This window comes from Motacilla alba, unplaced genomic scaffold, assembly GCF_015832195.1.
Source record: "Motacilla alba alba isolate MOTALB_02 unplaced genomic scaffold, Motacilla_alba_V1.0_pri HiC_scaffold_34, whole genome shotgun sequence".
Classification (NCBI taxonomy): domain Eukaryota; kingdom Metazoa; phylum Chordata; class Aves; order Passeriformes; family Motacillidae; genus Motacilla; species Motacilla alba.
Window position 1 is genome coordinate 1851705 of NW_024037436.1, and position 16736 is coordinate 1868440.

General features: G+C 46.7%; 1 protein-coding gene across 2 annotated transcripts; it reads left to right on the forward strand.

The window, feature by feature from the left end:
• The first annotated feature begins 299 nt into the window (after nt 1–299).
• LOC119696605 (kinetochore-associated protein DSN1 homolog) lies at nt 300–16378 on the forward strand. 2 transcript variants are annotated; one of them, XM_038126393.1, is made up of 11 exons: nt 301–559; nt 642–687; nt 2239–2466; nt 2947–3020; nt 4540–4612; nt 5592–5679; nt 8640–8699; nt 10238–10309; nt 15605–15734; nt 15842–15929; nt 16038–16279. In XM_038126393.1, exons 1-11 carry the CDS (start codon nt 398–400, stop codon nt 16127–16129), a joined length of 1113 nt encoding a protein of 370 aa, XP_037982321.1. In that variant the 5' UTR covers nt 301–397; the 3' UTR covers nt 16130–16279. The 2 variants fall into 2 exon arrangements, with proteins under 2 accessions (XP_037982320.1, XP_037982321.1); XM_038126392.1 differs by lacking the exon at nt 15605–15734 and having other exon boundaries at nt 300–559; nt 16038–16378.
• Nucleotides 16379–16736: the final 358 nt, after the last annotated feature.

The window sequence follows — 16736 nt, forward strand, 5'->3', positions numbered from 1 at the left end:
TGAGACTGTTTTACTGATAAATAATAAACACTTCATTATTTCTGACAAGACATTATAAACACTTGAGTCTGAACATGAACTACCTCAAGTGCCTTCAATGCAGTCCCAGAGAAACCGATAGGGTGGGAATGTCTTGAGGGGAGGGAAAGGGCAGGAACATCCTGAGGAGCGGCAACAAGGTGAGGGGTGGGAAAAGGGCGAGAAGACCGTGAGGGGTGGGAAAAGGGCGGGAAGATCGTGAGGGGAGGGAAAAGGGCGGGAAGATCGTGAGGGGTGGGAAAAGGGCGGGAAGATCGTGAGGGGTGGGAAAGGGCGGGAAGATCGTGAGGGGTGGGAAAGGGTGGAGCGGACTCCGCGCCCGCTATGAGGGCAGGCACCGCCCCGCGCCTGCGCCGTGATGGCGGCGAAGCCGGAGCGGGCTCCGCGCATGCGCGAAACGCTGAGGGCAAGCGAACGGCGGGAAACCTCCATGGCGGAGGCAGCGGCGGAACCCGGCGGCTCCCCCGGCCCGGCCGCTGCCCCGTCCCCGCGGGGCTCGGCCGGGCCACAGGAGGATGAGGTGAGCTCCGGAAGGGCTCGGCCCGGCCGGGGGAGCCGCGGGGAGGCCGCGGTTCCAGGCCGGTAACGGTTTTTCCCCTCAGCGATGCCCCGGCGGAGCCAGCGCTGAGAGCGGAGGGGCCGCGCCAGGTAAGGAAAGCGCTGCTGTCGGTGGAGGGAGGAGCTGGTTTGGGTGGTTTTGGGGCTTGGGAGGTTGCGAGAGAAAAAGTTGGATTTGAGAGAATTTTGGGCTTTCTCCAGCCCGGAAAATTCCAGGATTTTGGGGCAACTCTTGGATTCTAAGGCTCTGGAAGTGCCCAATAATTCCAGGATTGTTGGGCAAATTCCAGCATTTTCAGAGCTGCTCCATCCCTGGAAATCCCAAAACCTCCAGGATTTGACTAAGCTCCCGCTTAAAAATAAAACCACAAAAGCCGCGTTCAGCGCTCTGAAATCCTTGATAAACCATTTCTTCTAATGGAACCAAGAAACCCTGAGCGGGCAGCGCAGCCCGGGCATCACCGAGTCTCTTTTTCCCTTTTTTTGCGCTGATTTCTCCTCTTTTCCCCTCAGACCCGGAATCTCCAGCTGCCGCTGAGGGGTATTTTTATAACCATTTTATTGCTGTTAAATATTGAAAATTTAAAAAAGTTTTTCACGACCATTTCCCCTCATGGATCAAGACACCCCGAGCATCACCGAGTCTCTTTTTCCCTGTTTTTGCGCTGATTTCTCCTCTTTTCCCCTCAGACCCAGACTCGGGAGCAGATGCTGAGGGGGATTTTTTTACGCTGATTTCTCCTCTTTTCCCCTCAGACAGGGAGCAGACTCTGAGGGGGATTTTTTACGCTGATTTCTCCCCTTTTCCCCTCAGACAGGGAGCAGACTCTGAGGGGGATTTTTTACGCTGATTTCTCCCCTTTTTCCCTCAGACAGGGAGCAGACTCTGAGGGGGATTTTTTATGCTGATTTCTCCCCTTTTCCCCTCAGACAGGGAGCAGACTCTGAGGGGGATTTTTACGCTGATTTCTTCCCTTTTCCCCTCAGACCTGGACTCGGCAGCAGACTCTGAGGGGGATTTTTTGTGCGGATTTCTCCCCTTTTCCCCTCACACCTGGACTCAGCAGCAGACTCTGAGGGGGATTTTTACGCTGATTTCTCCTCTTTTCCCCTCAGACAGGGAGCAGACTCTGAGGGGGATTTTTACGCTGATTTCTCCTCTTTTCCCCTCAGACCGGGACTCGGGAGCAGACTCTGAGGGGGATTTTTTTCCCCTCAGACAGGGAGCAGACTCTGAGGGGGATTTATACGCTGATTTCTCCTGTTTCCCCTCAGACAGGCAGCAGACTCTGAGGGGGATTTTTTGCGCGGATTTCTCCTGACTCGGCAGCGGATGCTGAGGGGGATTTTTTGCGCTGATTTCTCCCCTTTTCCCTCAGACCCGGACTCGGCAGCAGACTCTGAGGGGGATTTTTTGCGTGGATTTCTTCGGACTCGGCAGCAGATGCTGAGGGGGATTTTTTACGCTGATTTCTCCCCTTTTCCCCTCAGACCCGGACTCGGGAGCAGACTCTGAGGGGGATTTTTTCCCCCTCAGACAGGCAGCAGACTCTGAGGGGGATTTTTGCGCTGATTTCTCCTGACTCGGCAGCAGACTCTGAGGAGGATTTTTTGCGCTGATTTCTCCCCTTTTTCCCTCAGACCCGGACTCTGCAGCAGACTCTGAGGCGGTTCCGAACCCTCCCCTCAGAAAGGGCACCCCGAGCTCGTCCGGCCGGCGGAGCAGAGCCGCGGGCAGCCCCGGCTCCCTCCGCCTGTCCCCGGCTCTGGGCTCCCCTCAGGGCCGCCGCCGCTCCTGGCGCCGCTGCAGCCTCAAGGGCCGCCGCTCCCGCCGCAAATCGCTGCCCCCCGTGCACCACGAGGTCTCCGGTCAGTGCCCAGCGCCTTCATTAGCGCCTAATTGCGGCGGTTTTAATTAAAATAAATCCTGCGAGTGGGCGGGGGGGTTGAGGAGAGGTGGAGGTGCTGCGCCGAGCCTTCTGTCCGTGCGCGTTTTCAGGTTTCTGTCTTTTTTCCCCCTGTTTTTCTCCTTAAATGGGATTTTTTTCCTCTTTCTTTTCCCGTTTTCTCCCGCTAAATGGGATTTTTCTTCTTTTTTTCCCCATTTCCCCCTAAATGGGATTATTTTTCCCCCTCTTTCATTCCCCATTTTTCCCTCTCTATTTTTTCCCATTTCCCCCCTTAAATTCGATTTTTTTTCCTTTTCTTTTCCCCCATTTTCCTCCTGAAATTTGATTTTTCCTCTTTTCCTTCCCCCTTCCCCATCCCGGCTGGTTTTGGGGGAATTTTGGGTGAAATTCCAGCGGATTCTTTTTAAATTTCACCATTTTTTAACCCTTTGTGTGCCAGCCTTGAGCCGATCCATCAGCCTGGAGCTCCCCGAGGTCCAACGTCTCTCCCTCCTCCTCCTCTCCAGCTTCCAGGTAAATCCACCCCAAATCCTCAAATTAACCAAAAAATCCTGGAATTCACCCAAAATCCTGGAATTTCTTGGTCCTTCCCCATTTTTGTTGGATTTTTTTCCCATTTTTTATTGATTTTTTCCCATTTTTAATTGAATTTTTCCCATTTTTTTGTTGTATAATTCCCATTTTTCCTTGGCTTTTCCCCCTTTTTCTTGGATAATTCCCATTTTTATTGGATTTTCCCCATTTTTTCTTGGATAATCCCCATTTTTAATTGAATTTTTCCCATTTTTTGTTAGATAATTCCCATTTTTCCTTGGCTTTTCCCCCTTTCTCTTGGATAATTCCCATTTTAAATTGAATTTTTCCCATTTTTAATTGAATTTTTCCCATTTTTTCTTGGATTTTCCCCATTTTTCCTTGGCTTTTCCCCATTTCTCTTGGATTTTCCTGTTTCTAATGGAATTTTTCCCCGTTTCTCTTGGATTTTCCCATTTTTATTGGAATTTTTCCCCGTTTCTCTTGGATTTTCCCATTTTTAATGGAATTTTCCCATTTCTGATGGAATTTTTCCCGTTTCTGATGGAATTTTTGCCATTTTTCCATGGATAATTCCCGTTTCTCATGGAATTTTTCCCATTTTTTCTCAGATAATTCCCATTTTCAATGGAATTTTTCCCATTTTTTCTCAGATAATTCCCATTTTCCATGGAATTTTTCCCGATTCTGATGGAATTTTTCCCGTTTTCCATGGAATTTTTCCCGTTTCTCATGGAATTTTTCCCATTAATTCCCATTTTCCATGGAATTTTTCCCGTTTTCCATGGAATTTTTCCTGTTTCTCATGGAATTTTTCCCATTTTTCCCCGTTTCTCTCGGATAATTCCCGTTTTCCCATGGCTAATTCCCGTTTTCCCATGGCTAATTCCCGTTTTCCCATGGCTAATTCCCGTTTTCCCATGGCTAATTCCCGTTTTCCCATGGATAATTCCCGTTTTCCCATGGATAATTCCCATTTTCCCATGGATAATTCCCATTTTTTCTCGGATAATTCCCATTTTCCATGGAATTTTTCCCATTTTCCATGGAATTTTTCCTGTTTCTCATGGAATTTTTCCCATTTTTCCCCGTTTCTCTCGGATAATTCCCGTTTTTCCATGGATAATTCCCATTTTTAATGGAATTTTTCCCATTTTTAATGGAATTTTTCCCATTTTTTCTCGGATCATTCCCATTTCTAATGGAATTTTTCCCATTTCTCGTGGATTTTCCCGTTTCTGATGGAATTTTTCCCATTTTTCCATGGATAATTCCCATTTTTAATGGAATTTTTCCCATTTTTAATGGAATTTTCCCCATTTTTGATGGAATTTTTCCCGTTTTTTCTCGGATAATTCCCATTTTCCATGGTATTTTTCCCGTTTCTGATGGAATTTTCCCCATTTTTGATGGAATTTTTCCCATTTTTTCTCGGATAATTCCCATTTTCCATGGAATTTTTCCCGTTTCTGATGGAATTTTCCCCGTTTCCCCGCAGTTCAGTGCCCGGCAGTTGCGGCGGCGCCTGCAGCAATCCCCCGGCTTCGACCCCGAGCTCTTCTCTGCCCAAGGTCGGGATCCAAAACCCCCAAATCTGGGATTTTTCCCCCCAAAAATTCCAACCCCGACCTCCCCCGAGGGGCGGAGACCTCAAAAATTGGGGAATTTGGGGGGAAAAAAAGCCAGGAACACGGGGGAAATGGAATTAATTAAGAATTAATTAATAATTAATTGACATTTAATTAATAATTAATCAATAATGGATTGGGGGAGGAGCCAAAAAGCTCCTGGGGGGCTCCTGATTCCCAAAAAATTGGGGAATTTGGGTAAAAAAAAACTAAGAACGGGAGGAAAATGGGATTAATTAGTAATTAATTGATAATTAATTAATAATTGATCAATAATGAATTTGGGGAGGAGCCAAAAACGTTCCTGGGGGGCTCCTGATGCCCAAAAATTGGGGAATTTGGGTAAAAAAAAAAGCCAGGAACACAGGGAAAATGTAAATAATGACTAATAATTAATAATTAATTGATATTTAATTAATAATTAATCGATAATGAATTGGGGGAGGAGCCAAAAAGCTCCTGAGGGGCTCCTGATTCCCAAAAAATTCGGGAATTTGGGTAAAAAAAAAGCCAGGAACACGGGGAAAATTGAATTGATTAATAATTAATTGATAATTAATTAATAAATAATAGGCATTTAATTAATAATTAATCGATAATGAATTGGGGGAGGAGCCAAAAAGCTCCTGAGGGGCTCCTGATTCCCAAAAAATTCGGGAATTTGGGTACAAAAAAGCCAGGAACACGGGGAAAATGAAATGAATTTAACATTAATTATTAATTAATTACTAACTAATTAATAAATAATTAATAATTAATCAAGAATGAATTGGGGGAGGAGCCAAAAAAGCTCCTGATTGCCAAAAATTCCAAATTTGGGGTGAAAAAGAATGAGGAAAAGGACCTTAAACCCCTCAGTCCTGCCAAAATAATTAGTAATTAATTGCTAATTAGTGATTAATTAATGAATTGTCCCCCCCAGTGCAGAGGGGCTCGGAGGAATTCCAGAGGCTGCTCCAGAGGCTGCTCCAGGACGGGACCCTCGGGAATTGTCTGGAAGCGACGCCGGGGTGAGAATTGGGGAAAAAAACCCAAAATTTGGGGATTTTTAGGGTGGGAGGGGATTGGTGGGAATCCAAAATTTCCAAAATTTCCAAAAAATCCCCAAAAAATTCAAAAAATCCCCAAAAAATCTGTGAAAATCCCCAAAAATTCCAAAAAAATAGCAAAAAAATCCCCCCCAAAAATAAAAAAATCCCCCAAAAAATCCCAAAAAAATCCCCAAAAATTCCAAAAAAATCTATGGGAATCCCAAAAAATCCCAGAAAATCCATGGGAGTCCCAAAAAATTCCAAAAAATCTGGGAAAATTCCAAAAAATTCCAAAAAATCCCAAAAAATTCAAAAAAAATCCCCAAAAATTCCAAAAAAATTCAAAAAAATTTCCAAAAAATCCCCAAAAAATCTGGGAAAACCCCCAAAAATTAAAAAAAAAAATCGCAAAAAAATCCCCCCAAAAATAAAAAAATCCCAAAAAATCCCAAAAAAATCCCCAAAAATTCCAAAAAAATCCATGGGAATCCCAAAAAATCCCAGAAAATCCATGGGAGTCCCAAAAAATTCCAAAAAATCTGGGAAAATTCCAAAAAATCCCAAAAAATTCAAAAAAAATCCCCAAAAATTCCAAAAAAATTCAAAAAAATTCCTAAAAAATTCAAAAAAAAATCTGGGAAAATCCCCAAAAATTAAAAAAAAAATCGCAAAAAAATCGCCCCAAAAATAAAAAAATCCCAAAAAATCCCAAAAAAATCCCCAAAAATTCCAAAAAAATCCATGGGAATCCCAAAAAATCCCAGAAAATCCATGGGAGTCCCAAAAAATTCCAAAAAATCTGGGAAAATTCCAAAAAATCCCAAAAAATTCAAAAAAAATCCCCAAAAATTCAAAAAAAATTCCCAAAAAATTCCAAAAAATCCCCCCAAAAAATCTGGGAAAATCCCCAAAAATTAAAAAAAAAAAAATCGCAAAAAAATCCCCCCAAAAATCAAAAAATCCCAAAAAATCCCCCAAAAAATCCCAGAAAATCCATGGGAGTCCCAAAAAATTCCAAAAAATCTGGGAAAATTCCAAAAAATTCCAAAAAATCCCAAAAAATTCAAAAAAAATCCCCAAAAATTCCAAAAAAATTCAAAAAAATTTCCAAAAAATCCCCAAAAAATCTGGGAAAACCCCCAAAAATTAAAAAAAAAAATCGCAAAAAAATCCCCCCAAAAATCAAAAAATCCCAAAAAATCCCAAAAAAATCCCCAAAAATTCCAAAAAAATCCATGGGAATCCCAAAAAATCCCAGAAAATCCACAGGAATCCCAAAAAATTCCAAAAAATCTGGGAAAATTCCAAAAAATCCCAAAAAATTCAAAAAAAATCCTAAAAAATTAAAAAAAAATCTGGGAAAATCCCCAAAAATTAAAAAAAAAAAAAAATCGCAAAAAAAATCCCCCCAAAAATCAAAAAAATCCCCAAAAAAATCCCCCCAAAAAATCCCAAAAAATTAAAAAAATCCCCCAAAAATCTGTGAAAATCCCCCAAAATCCCCAAAAATCTCCAAAAATTCCAAAAAAATCCCCCAAAAAATCCATGGGAATAAAAAAAAAATCCCCCAAAAATTCCAAAAAAATCCATGGGAATCCCCAAAAATCCCCAAAATTCCCAAAAATTCCAAAAAATCCCAAAAAATCACAAAAAAATTCCCAAAAAAATCACAAAAAATCCCAAAAAAATCCATGGGAATCAAAAAAATCCCAAAAAAAATCCCAAAAAATCCTAAAAAATCCTAAAAAATCCATGGGAATCCAAAAAATCCCAAAAAATCCCAAAAAATCCCAAAAAATCCTAAAAAATTCCAAAAAAAATCCATGGAAATCCTCCAAAAAATTGGGAATTTTTGGGGATTTCCACTGGATTTGCCTCAAATTTGGGGATTTTTGGGAGTTTTCTCTGGATTTGCCCCAAAAATTGGGAATTTCCAGTGGATTGCCTCTGAAATTCGGGAATTTTGAGGGAATTTCTCTGCATTTCCTCTGAAATTCGGGAATTTTCAATGGATTTGCCCCAAAAATTTGGGATTTTTTGGGAATTTTCACTGGATTTCCTCCAAAATTTGGGAATTTTCCCTGGATTTGCTCCAAAAATTTTGAATTTCCAGTGGATTGCCTCCGAAATTTGGGAATTTTGGGGGAATTTCTCTGCATTTGCCCCAAAATTTGGGGGATTTTTGGGGATTTTCCCTGGATTTGCCTCAAAAATTGGGAATTTCCAGTGGATTTCCTCCAAAATTTGGGAATTTTGAGGGAATTTCCACTGGATTTCCTCCAAAATTTGCGAATTTTCCCTGGATTTGGCCCAAAAATTGGGAATTTTCAGTGGATTGCCTCTGAAATTTGGGAATTTTGGGAATTTCCAATGGATTTCCTCTGAAATTGGGGAATTTTGGGGGAATTTCTCTGGATGTGCCCCAAAATTCGGGAATTTTCTCTGGATTTGCACCAAAAATTTGGGATTTTTGGGAATTTCCACTGGATTTGCCCCAAAATTTGGGATTTTTTTGGAATTTTCACCTGATTTTCACCAAAAATTGGAGATTTTTGGGAATTTCCACTGGATTTCCTCCAAAATTTGGGAATTTTCACTGGATTTGCCTCAAAATTTGGGAATTTCCAATGGATTTCCTCCGAAATTTGGGAATTTTGGGGGAATTTCTCTGGATTTGCCCCTAAAATTGGGAATTTTCCCTGGATTTGTATCAAAATTTGGGAATTTTCACCAGGTTTGCCCCAAAATTTGGGGATTTTTGGGAATTTTCAGCGGATTTGCCTCAAAATTTGGGAATTTCCAGTGGATTGCCTCTGAAATGTGGGAATTTTGGGAATTTCCAATGGATTTCCTCTGAAATTTGGGAATTTTGGGGGAATTTCTCTGGATTTGCCCCAAAATTCGGGAATATTTTGGGAATTCTGGCTCCTTTCCCGCAGGGATTCCCTGGATCCAGCCCTGGAGGAATCGGTGGCGCAGGTGAAGCTGCTCATGGCCAGGTGGGGACACCGGGAGGGACCTTGGGGACACCTGGGGACACCTGGGACAAACTTGGGGACACCTGGACACAGCTGGGGACACCTGGGACACGCCTGGAGGGACTTGGGACACCTGGACACAGCTGGGACACACCTTGGGGACACCTGGGACCAACTTGGGGACACCTGGGACACACCTGGTGGGACACTTGGGGACACCTGGGACCAACTTGGGGACACCTGGGGACATTTTGGACAGACCTGGATTGGGGAGGGAACACCTGGGGACATTTGGGACCTGCTTGGGGACACGTGGGACACACCTGGGACACACCTTGGGGACCTCTTGGGGACACCTGGGACCAACTTGGGGACACCTGGGACACACCTGGTGGGACCTTGGGGACACCTGGGGACATTTTGGACACACCTGGATTGGGGAGGTGACACCTGGGGACATTTGGGACACACCTGGGGGGACCTTGGGGACACCTGGGACCAACTTGGGGACACCTGGGACACACCTGGTGGGACCTTGGGACACCTTGGGGACACCTGGGACCAACTTGGGTCCCCGGTGTCCCCTGTGTGTCCCGTGTGTCCCCTGTCCCCCTGTGTCACCTGTGTCCCGTGTGTCCCCTGTTGTCCCCTGTCCCCGGTGTGTCCCCCGTGTGTCCCCTGTGTGTCACCTGTGTGTCCCGTGTGTGTCCCCTGTCCCCCCCTGTGTCACCTGTGTGTCCCCTGTGTGTCCCCTGTCCCCCTGTGTGTCTCCTGTGTCCCCTGTGTCCCCTGTGTCCACTGCCCCCCCTGTGTCCCCTGTTGTCCCCGGTGTCCCCGGTGTCCCCTGTGTGTCCCCTGTCCCATGTCCCCCCGTGTGTCCCCGGTGTGTCCCCTGTCCCCCTCACCTGTCCCCCCCCCGTGTGTCCCCCTGTCCCCCTGTGTCCCCTGTGTGTCCCCCGTGTGTCCCCTGTCCCCCCGTGTCCCCTGTCCCCTGTCCCCCCGTGTCCCCGGTGTCCCCTGTCCCCCTGTGTCCCCTGTCCCCCGGGTGTCCCCTGTGTGTCCCCTGTGTGTCCCGGTGTCCCCTGTCCCCCTGTCCCCCGGGTGTCCCCTGTGTGTCCCGTGTGTCCCCTGTCCCCCCCGTCCCCCCGGTGTGTCCCCCGTGTGTCCCCTGTCCCCCCGTGTCCCTGGTGTCCCCTGCGTGTCCCGGTGTCCCCTGTCCCCCTGTGTCCCGTGTCCCCTGTCCCCCCTGTGTCCCCCGTGTGTCCCCTGTCCCCCTGTCCCCCCCTGTGTGTCCCCGGTGTGTCCCCTGTCCCCCCGTGTCCCCGGTGTCCCCTGTGTGTCCCGGTGTCCCCCTGTCCCCCTGTGTCCCCTGTGTCCCCTGTCCCCTGGTGTGTCCCCGGTGTCCCCTGTGTGTCCTGTGTGTCCCCTGTCCCGTCTGTCCCCTGTGTCCCCTGTGTCCCCTGTGTGTCCTGTCTGTCCCCGTGTCCCCCGTGTCCCCTGTGTGTCCCCCGTGTCCCCCTGTCCCCCCGGTGTCCCCCCTGTCCCCGGTGTCCCCGCAGGCTCTCGGGGGAGCTGCAGGCCTGGGATCAGCTCCTGCAGCAGCACCTGCAGCGCGCCCAGCTCGCCTCCAGGTGACCCCCGATCCCAGAATCCCCACTTTGATCCCAAAATCCCTCCTCTGATCCCAGAATCCGCCAATTTTATCCCAAAATCCCCCCTCTGATCCCAAAATCCCCCCTCTGATCCCAGAATCCCCCACTGCACCCCAAAATCCCCCCTCTGATCCCAGAATCCCCACATTTGATCCTAAAATTCCCCCTTTGATCCCAAAATCCCCACATTTGATCCTAAAATTCCCCCTCTGATCCCAAAATTCCCCAATTTTATCCCAAAATTCCTCCCTTTGATCCCAAAATTCCTCCTTTTTATTCACAAAATTCCCACGTTTATCCCAAAATCCCCACCTCAAATCCCAAAATTCCCCAATTTTACCCCAAAATTCCCCCCTGATCCCAAAATCCCCCCTTTGATCCCAAAATTCCCCAAATTTTATCCCAAAATCCCCACCTCGATCCCAAAATTCCCCAATTTTACCCCAAAATTCCTCCCTTTGATCCCAAAATTCCTCCATTTTATTCCCAAAATCCCCCCTTTGATCCCAAAATCCCCACATTTTACCCCCAAATTCCCCCTTTGATCCCAAAATCCCCACGTTTATCCCAAAATTCCACCCTTGATCCCAAAATCCCCACTTTAAACCCCAAAATTCCTCCTTTTTATTCCCAAAATTCCTCCCTTTGATCCCAAAATCCCCACCTCGATCCCAAAATTCCCCAATTTTACCCCAAAATTCCCCAATTTTACCCCAAAATCCCCACATTTTACCCCCAAATTCCCCCTTTGATCCCCAAATCCCCACTTTGATCCCAAAATTCCCCAATTTTATCCCAAAATTCCTCCCTTTGGTCCCAAAATTCCCACGTTTAACCCAAAATTCCCCAATTTTACCCCAAAATCCCCACATTTTACCCCAAAATCCCCACATTTTATCCCAAAATTCCTCCTTTGACCCCAAAATCCCTCCCTTTGATCCTAAAATTCCCACTTTGATCCCAAAATTCCCACTTTGATCCTAAAATTCCCCCTCTGATCCCAAAATCCCCACCTCGATCCCAAAATTCCCCAATTTTACCCCCAAATTCCCCCTTTGATCCCCAAAATCCCCACTTTAAACCCCAAAATTCCTCCTTTTTATTCCCAAAATTCCTCCCTTTGATCCCAAAATCCCCAAATTTTATCCCAAATTTCCCACTTTGATCCCAAAATCCCCCATTTTCCCCCCCAAAATTTCCCCTTGTCTCCCCAAAATTCCCCACATTTCCTACCTGAAATCCCAAAATTCCCATTTTTCACCCCAAAAAACCCATTTCCCCCCCAAAATCCACATTTTTCACCCCAAAATTCCCTTTTTTCACCCCAAAATTCCCTTTTTTCACCCCAAAATCCCCCCTTTTCACCCCAAAATCCCCATTTCCGCCCCCAAAATCCCCATTTTTCCCCCCAAATCCCCATTCACCCCCCTGAAATTCCCATTTTTCCCCCCCAAAATCCCATTTCTCACCCCAAAATCCCCATTCACCCCCAAAATCCCCCAATTTAACCCCAAAATTCCCCAATTTAACCCCAAAATTCCCATTTTTCCCCCCGAAAATCCCCATTTTCCCCCCAAAATCCCCATTTTCCCCTCCAAAATCCCATTTCTCACCCCAAAATCCCCATTCACCCCCAAAATCCCCAAATTTACCCCCAAAATCCCCCTTTCTTCCCCATTTCCCCCACCAAAATTTGCAAATTTAGCCCCAAAATCCCCATTCACCCCCCTGAAATTCCCATTTTCCTCCCAAAATTCCCATTTTTCACCCCAAAATCTCCCCTTTTCCTCCCAAAATTCCCATTTTTCACCCCAAAATCCCATTTTCCCCCCCAAATCCCCTGTTTTTTCCCATTTCCCCCCAAAATCCCCAAATTTAACCCAAAATCCCCAAATTTAACCCAAAATTCCCTTTTTTCACCCCCAAAATCCCCATTTTTCCCATTTTCCCCCCAAAATCCCCATTTCACCCCCAAATTTCCCAAATTTAACCCCAAAATCCCCCTTTTTCACCCCAAAATCCCCCCTTTTCACCCCAAAATCCCCATTTCCCCCCAAAAAATCCCATTTTTCCCCCCCAAAATCCCCATTTTCCCCCCCAAAATTCCTTTTTTTTTCCCAAAATCCCCCCTTTTCACCCCAAAATCCCCATTTCCCCCCCAAAATCCCCATTTTTCACCCCCAAAATTCCCATTTTTCACCCCAAAATTCCCTTTTTTCCCCCAAAATCCTCCTTTTTCACCCCAAAATTCCCTTTTTTCACCCCAAAATCGCCCCTTTTCACCCCAAAATCCCCATTTCCCCCCCAAAATCCCCATTTTTCACCCCCAAAATTCCCATTTTTCACCCCAAAATTCCCTTTTTTCACCCCAAAATCCCCATTTCCCCCCAAAATCCCCATTTTTCCCCATTTTTCTCCCCAAAATCCCCATTCCCCCCCCAAAATTCCCCAATTTAACCCCAATTTTCCCAAAATCCCCATTTTTCCCCCCAAAATCCCCATTTTTTCCCATTTTTCTCCCCAAAATCCCCATTTCCCCCCCAAAATTCCCAAATTTAACCCAAAAATCCCCATTTTTCCCCCCAAAATCCCCATTCACCCCCCTGAAATTCCCATTTCTTCCCCATTTTTCCCCCCAAAATCCCCATTTCACCCCCAAATTTCCCAAATTTAACCCCAAAATCCCCATTTCCCCCCAAAATCCCCATTTTTCCCCCCAAAATCCCAATTTTTTCCCCCAAATTCCCTTTTTTTTCCCCAAAATCCCCATTTTTTTCCCATTTCCCCCCCCAAAATCCCCAAATTTAACCCAAAAATCCCCATTTCCCCCCCCAAAATCCCATTTTTCCCCATTTTCCCTCCAAAATCCCCAAATTTCCCCCCCAAAATCCCCAATTCCCCCCCAAAATCCCCATTTCCCCCCCCAAAATCCCCATTTCCCCCCCAAAATTCCCAAATTTAACCCCAAAATCCCCATTTTCCCCCCAAAATCCCCATTCACCCCCCTGAAATTCCCATTTCTTCCCCATTTTTCTCCCCAAAATCCCCATTCCCCCCCCAAAATTCCCCAATTTAACCCCAATTTTCCCAAAATCCCCATTTTCCCCCCCAAAATCCCCATTTCCCCCCAAAAAATCCCATTTTTCCCCCCCAAAATCCCCATTTTCCCCCCCAAATTCCCATATTTATTCCCATTTTCTCCCCAAAACCCCCATTTCCCACCCCCAAATCCCCAAATTTAACCCCAAAATCCCCCTTTTTCTCCCCAAAATCCCCATTTTTTCCCATTTTTCTCCCCAAAATCCCCATTTCCCCCCAAAATTCCCCATTTCTTCCCCATTTTTCTCCCCAAAATCCCCATTTCCCCCCCAAAATTCCCCAATTTAACCCCAATTTTCCCCAAATCCCCCTTTTTCCCCCCAAAATCCCCATTTTTTTCCCATTTTTCTCCCCAAAATCCCCATTTCCCCCCCAAAATCCCCATTTCCCCCCCAAAATCCCCCTTTTTCACCCCAAAATCCCCATTTTCCCCCCCAAAATCCCCATTTCTTCCCCATTTTTCTCCCCAAAATCCCCATTTCCCCCCCCCAAAATTCCCAAATTTAACCCCAATTTTCCCAAAATCCCCATTTTCCCCCCCAAAATCCCCATTTCCCCCCAAAAAATCCCATTTTTCCCCCCCAAAATCCCCATTTTTCACCCCCAAATTCCCATTTCTTCCCCATTTCCCCCCCCAAAATCCCCAAATTTAACCCCAAAATCCCCATTTTTCCCCCCAAAATCCCCATTTTTCCCCCCCAAAATCCCCATTTCTTCCCCATTTTTCTCCCCAAAATCCCCATTTCTCCCCCAAATTTCCCAAATTTAACCCCAAAATCCCCATTTTTCCCCCCGAAAACCCCCGTTTTCCCCCCAAAATCCCCATTTCTTCCCCATTTTTCTCCCCAAAATCCCCATTTTTCCCCCCAAAATTCCCAAATTTAACCCCATTTCCCCCCCCAAAATCCCCATTTTCCCCCCCAAAATCCCCATTTCCCCCCCAAAAATCCCATTTTCCCCCCCCCAAAATCCCCATTTTCCCCCCCAAATTCCCATATTTATTCCCATTTTCTCCCCAAAACCCCCATTTCCCACCCCCAAATCCCCAAATTTAACCCCAAAATCCCCATTTCCCCCCCAAAATCCCCATTTCCTCCCCATTTTTCACCCCAAAATCCCCATTTTTCCCCCCAAAATTCCTTTTTTTTCCCCAAAATCCCCCTTTTTCACCCCAAAATCCCCATTTCCCCCCAAAATCCCCATTTCTTCCCCATTTTTCTCCCCAAAATCCCCATTTCCCCCCCCAAAATTCCCCAATTTAACCCCGATTTTCCCAAAATCCCCCTTTTTCTCCCCAAAATCCCCATTTTTTCCCCATTTTCCCTCCAAAATCCCCAAATTTTCCCCCCAAAATCCCCATTTCCCCCCCAAAATCCCCATTTCTTCCCCCTTTTTCCCCCCAAAATCCCCATTTTTCACCCCCCTGAAATTCCCATTTCTTCCCCATTTTTCTCCCCAAAATCCCCATTTCCCCCCCAAAATCCCCAAATTTAACCCCAAAATCCCGATTTCCCCCCCAAAATCCCCATTTTTCACCCCCAAAATCCCCATTTTTTCCCATTTTTCCTCCCAAAATCCCTATTTTCCCCCCCAAAATTCCTTTTTTTTTTCCCCAAAATCCCCATTTTTCACCCCCAAAATCCCCATTTTTTCCTATTTTCCCCCCAAAATCCCCATTTCACCCCCAAATTTCCCAAATTTAACCCCAAAATCCCCCTTTTTCCCCCCAAAATCCCCATTTCCCCCCCAAAATCCCCATTTTTTCCCATTTTTCTCCCCAAAATCCCCCCTTTTGCCCCCAAAATCCCCATTCACCCCCCTGAAATTCCCATTTCTTCCCCATTTCCCCCCCCAAAATCCCCATTTGCCCCCCAAATTTCCCAAATTTAACCCCAAAATCCCCATTTTTTCCCCCCAAAATTCCCATTTCCCCCCCAAAATCCCCCTTTTTCACCCCAAAATCCCCCTTTTTCCCCCCAAATTCCCATTTTTTTCCCATTTCCCCCCCCAAAATCCCCAAATTTAACCCCAAAATCCCCATTTCCCCCCCAAAATCCCCATTTTTCCCCATTTTTCTCCCCAAAATCCCCATTTCCCCCCCAAAATTCCCCAATTTAACCCCGATTTTCCCAAAATCCCCCTTTTTCCCCCCAAAATCCCCTTTTTTCCCCCCAGGTCTCTGCAGCAGCTCCGCTCGGGGTCCCCTCTCCCTCTTCCCCCCCAATCCCAAATCCTCTCCTCCCGGCCCGACTACGGCTTGCTGCTGGCGCGGCACGGCCCGGCGCTGCGCCGCCTGCGCCTCCTGGTGAGCCTTTTTGGGGCCAAAAACCCCCAATTCGGGAAAAAACCCCAAAAACCCCCTTTTTATCCCCATTTTTTGGGTTCAATTCCCATTTTTTTGGGGTTTTCCAGGTGGATGAGGCGCAGCAGGCCGGGAAGATGGTGCTGGAGTTCCACCGGCAGAGCAGCGCCTTCCTCAGGGACCTCTCGGCGCAGCTGGGTGAGCAAAAACACCAAAACCGCCAAAAACCGCCCAAAATGCCCCAAAATCCTGCGATTTTTGGCGGGAAAATTGGGATTTTTTGGGGGTTTTTTGGGGTTTTTGCAGCTTCCAGAACGTTCCGGGGCCTGCCGGGATCCCCCGCGCGGCGGCTGCTGCAGAAGAGGCCCCAGAAGGCGCTGCCGGCGGACGGGGAATAAAAAGAAAAAAAGGAAAATCCCAAAATCCCGAGGTTTTCCCTCAAAAAATATTCCCGGGTTTTGTGTTCCGGGTTTGGGGGGCGCGGTGCTGATTGGTTGGTGCGGGTGTCAATCAGACTCATCGGCCAATCACAGGGCGGAGGAGGTGTGATCATTTATAACTGAGTTTGTCTTCCGGGTTTGGGCGGTGCTTTGCTTTCATTAGCCCGTGGTTGTGTCAATCAAAGTGATAAGCCAATCGAAGCCTGTCTTCTGGGTTCTCTGTTCTTATTGGTCCATATGCCTGTCAATCAGGAGTTCAAGCCAATCACAGCACGAAGAAGGCGGGACAGTCCCTCTTCTTGAATAACTACTTCCGCGTTTGGGCGGTGCTCGCTTTCCATTGGCCCGCCTGCGTGTCAATCAGCGGAATCAGTCAATCGGAGCAGCGCTGGGGCTGGGGGGGCGGGGACTGTGGAGGTGGCAATGGAGACCGAGCTCCGTGTGTCCCCAAGTGTCCCCAAATGTCCCCAAATCTCCCCTCAGCGTCCCCAAATGTCGCCTCAGTGTCCCCTCAGCGTCTGAGGGGACATTTGGGGCTACTGAGGTGGCAGGAAGGGGGCAGGGG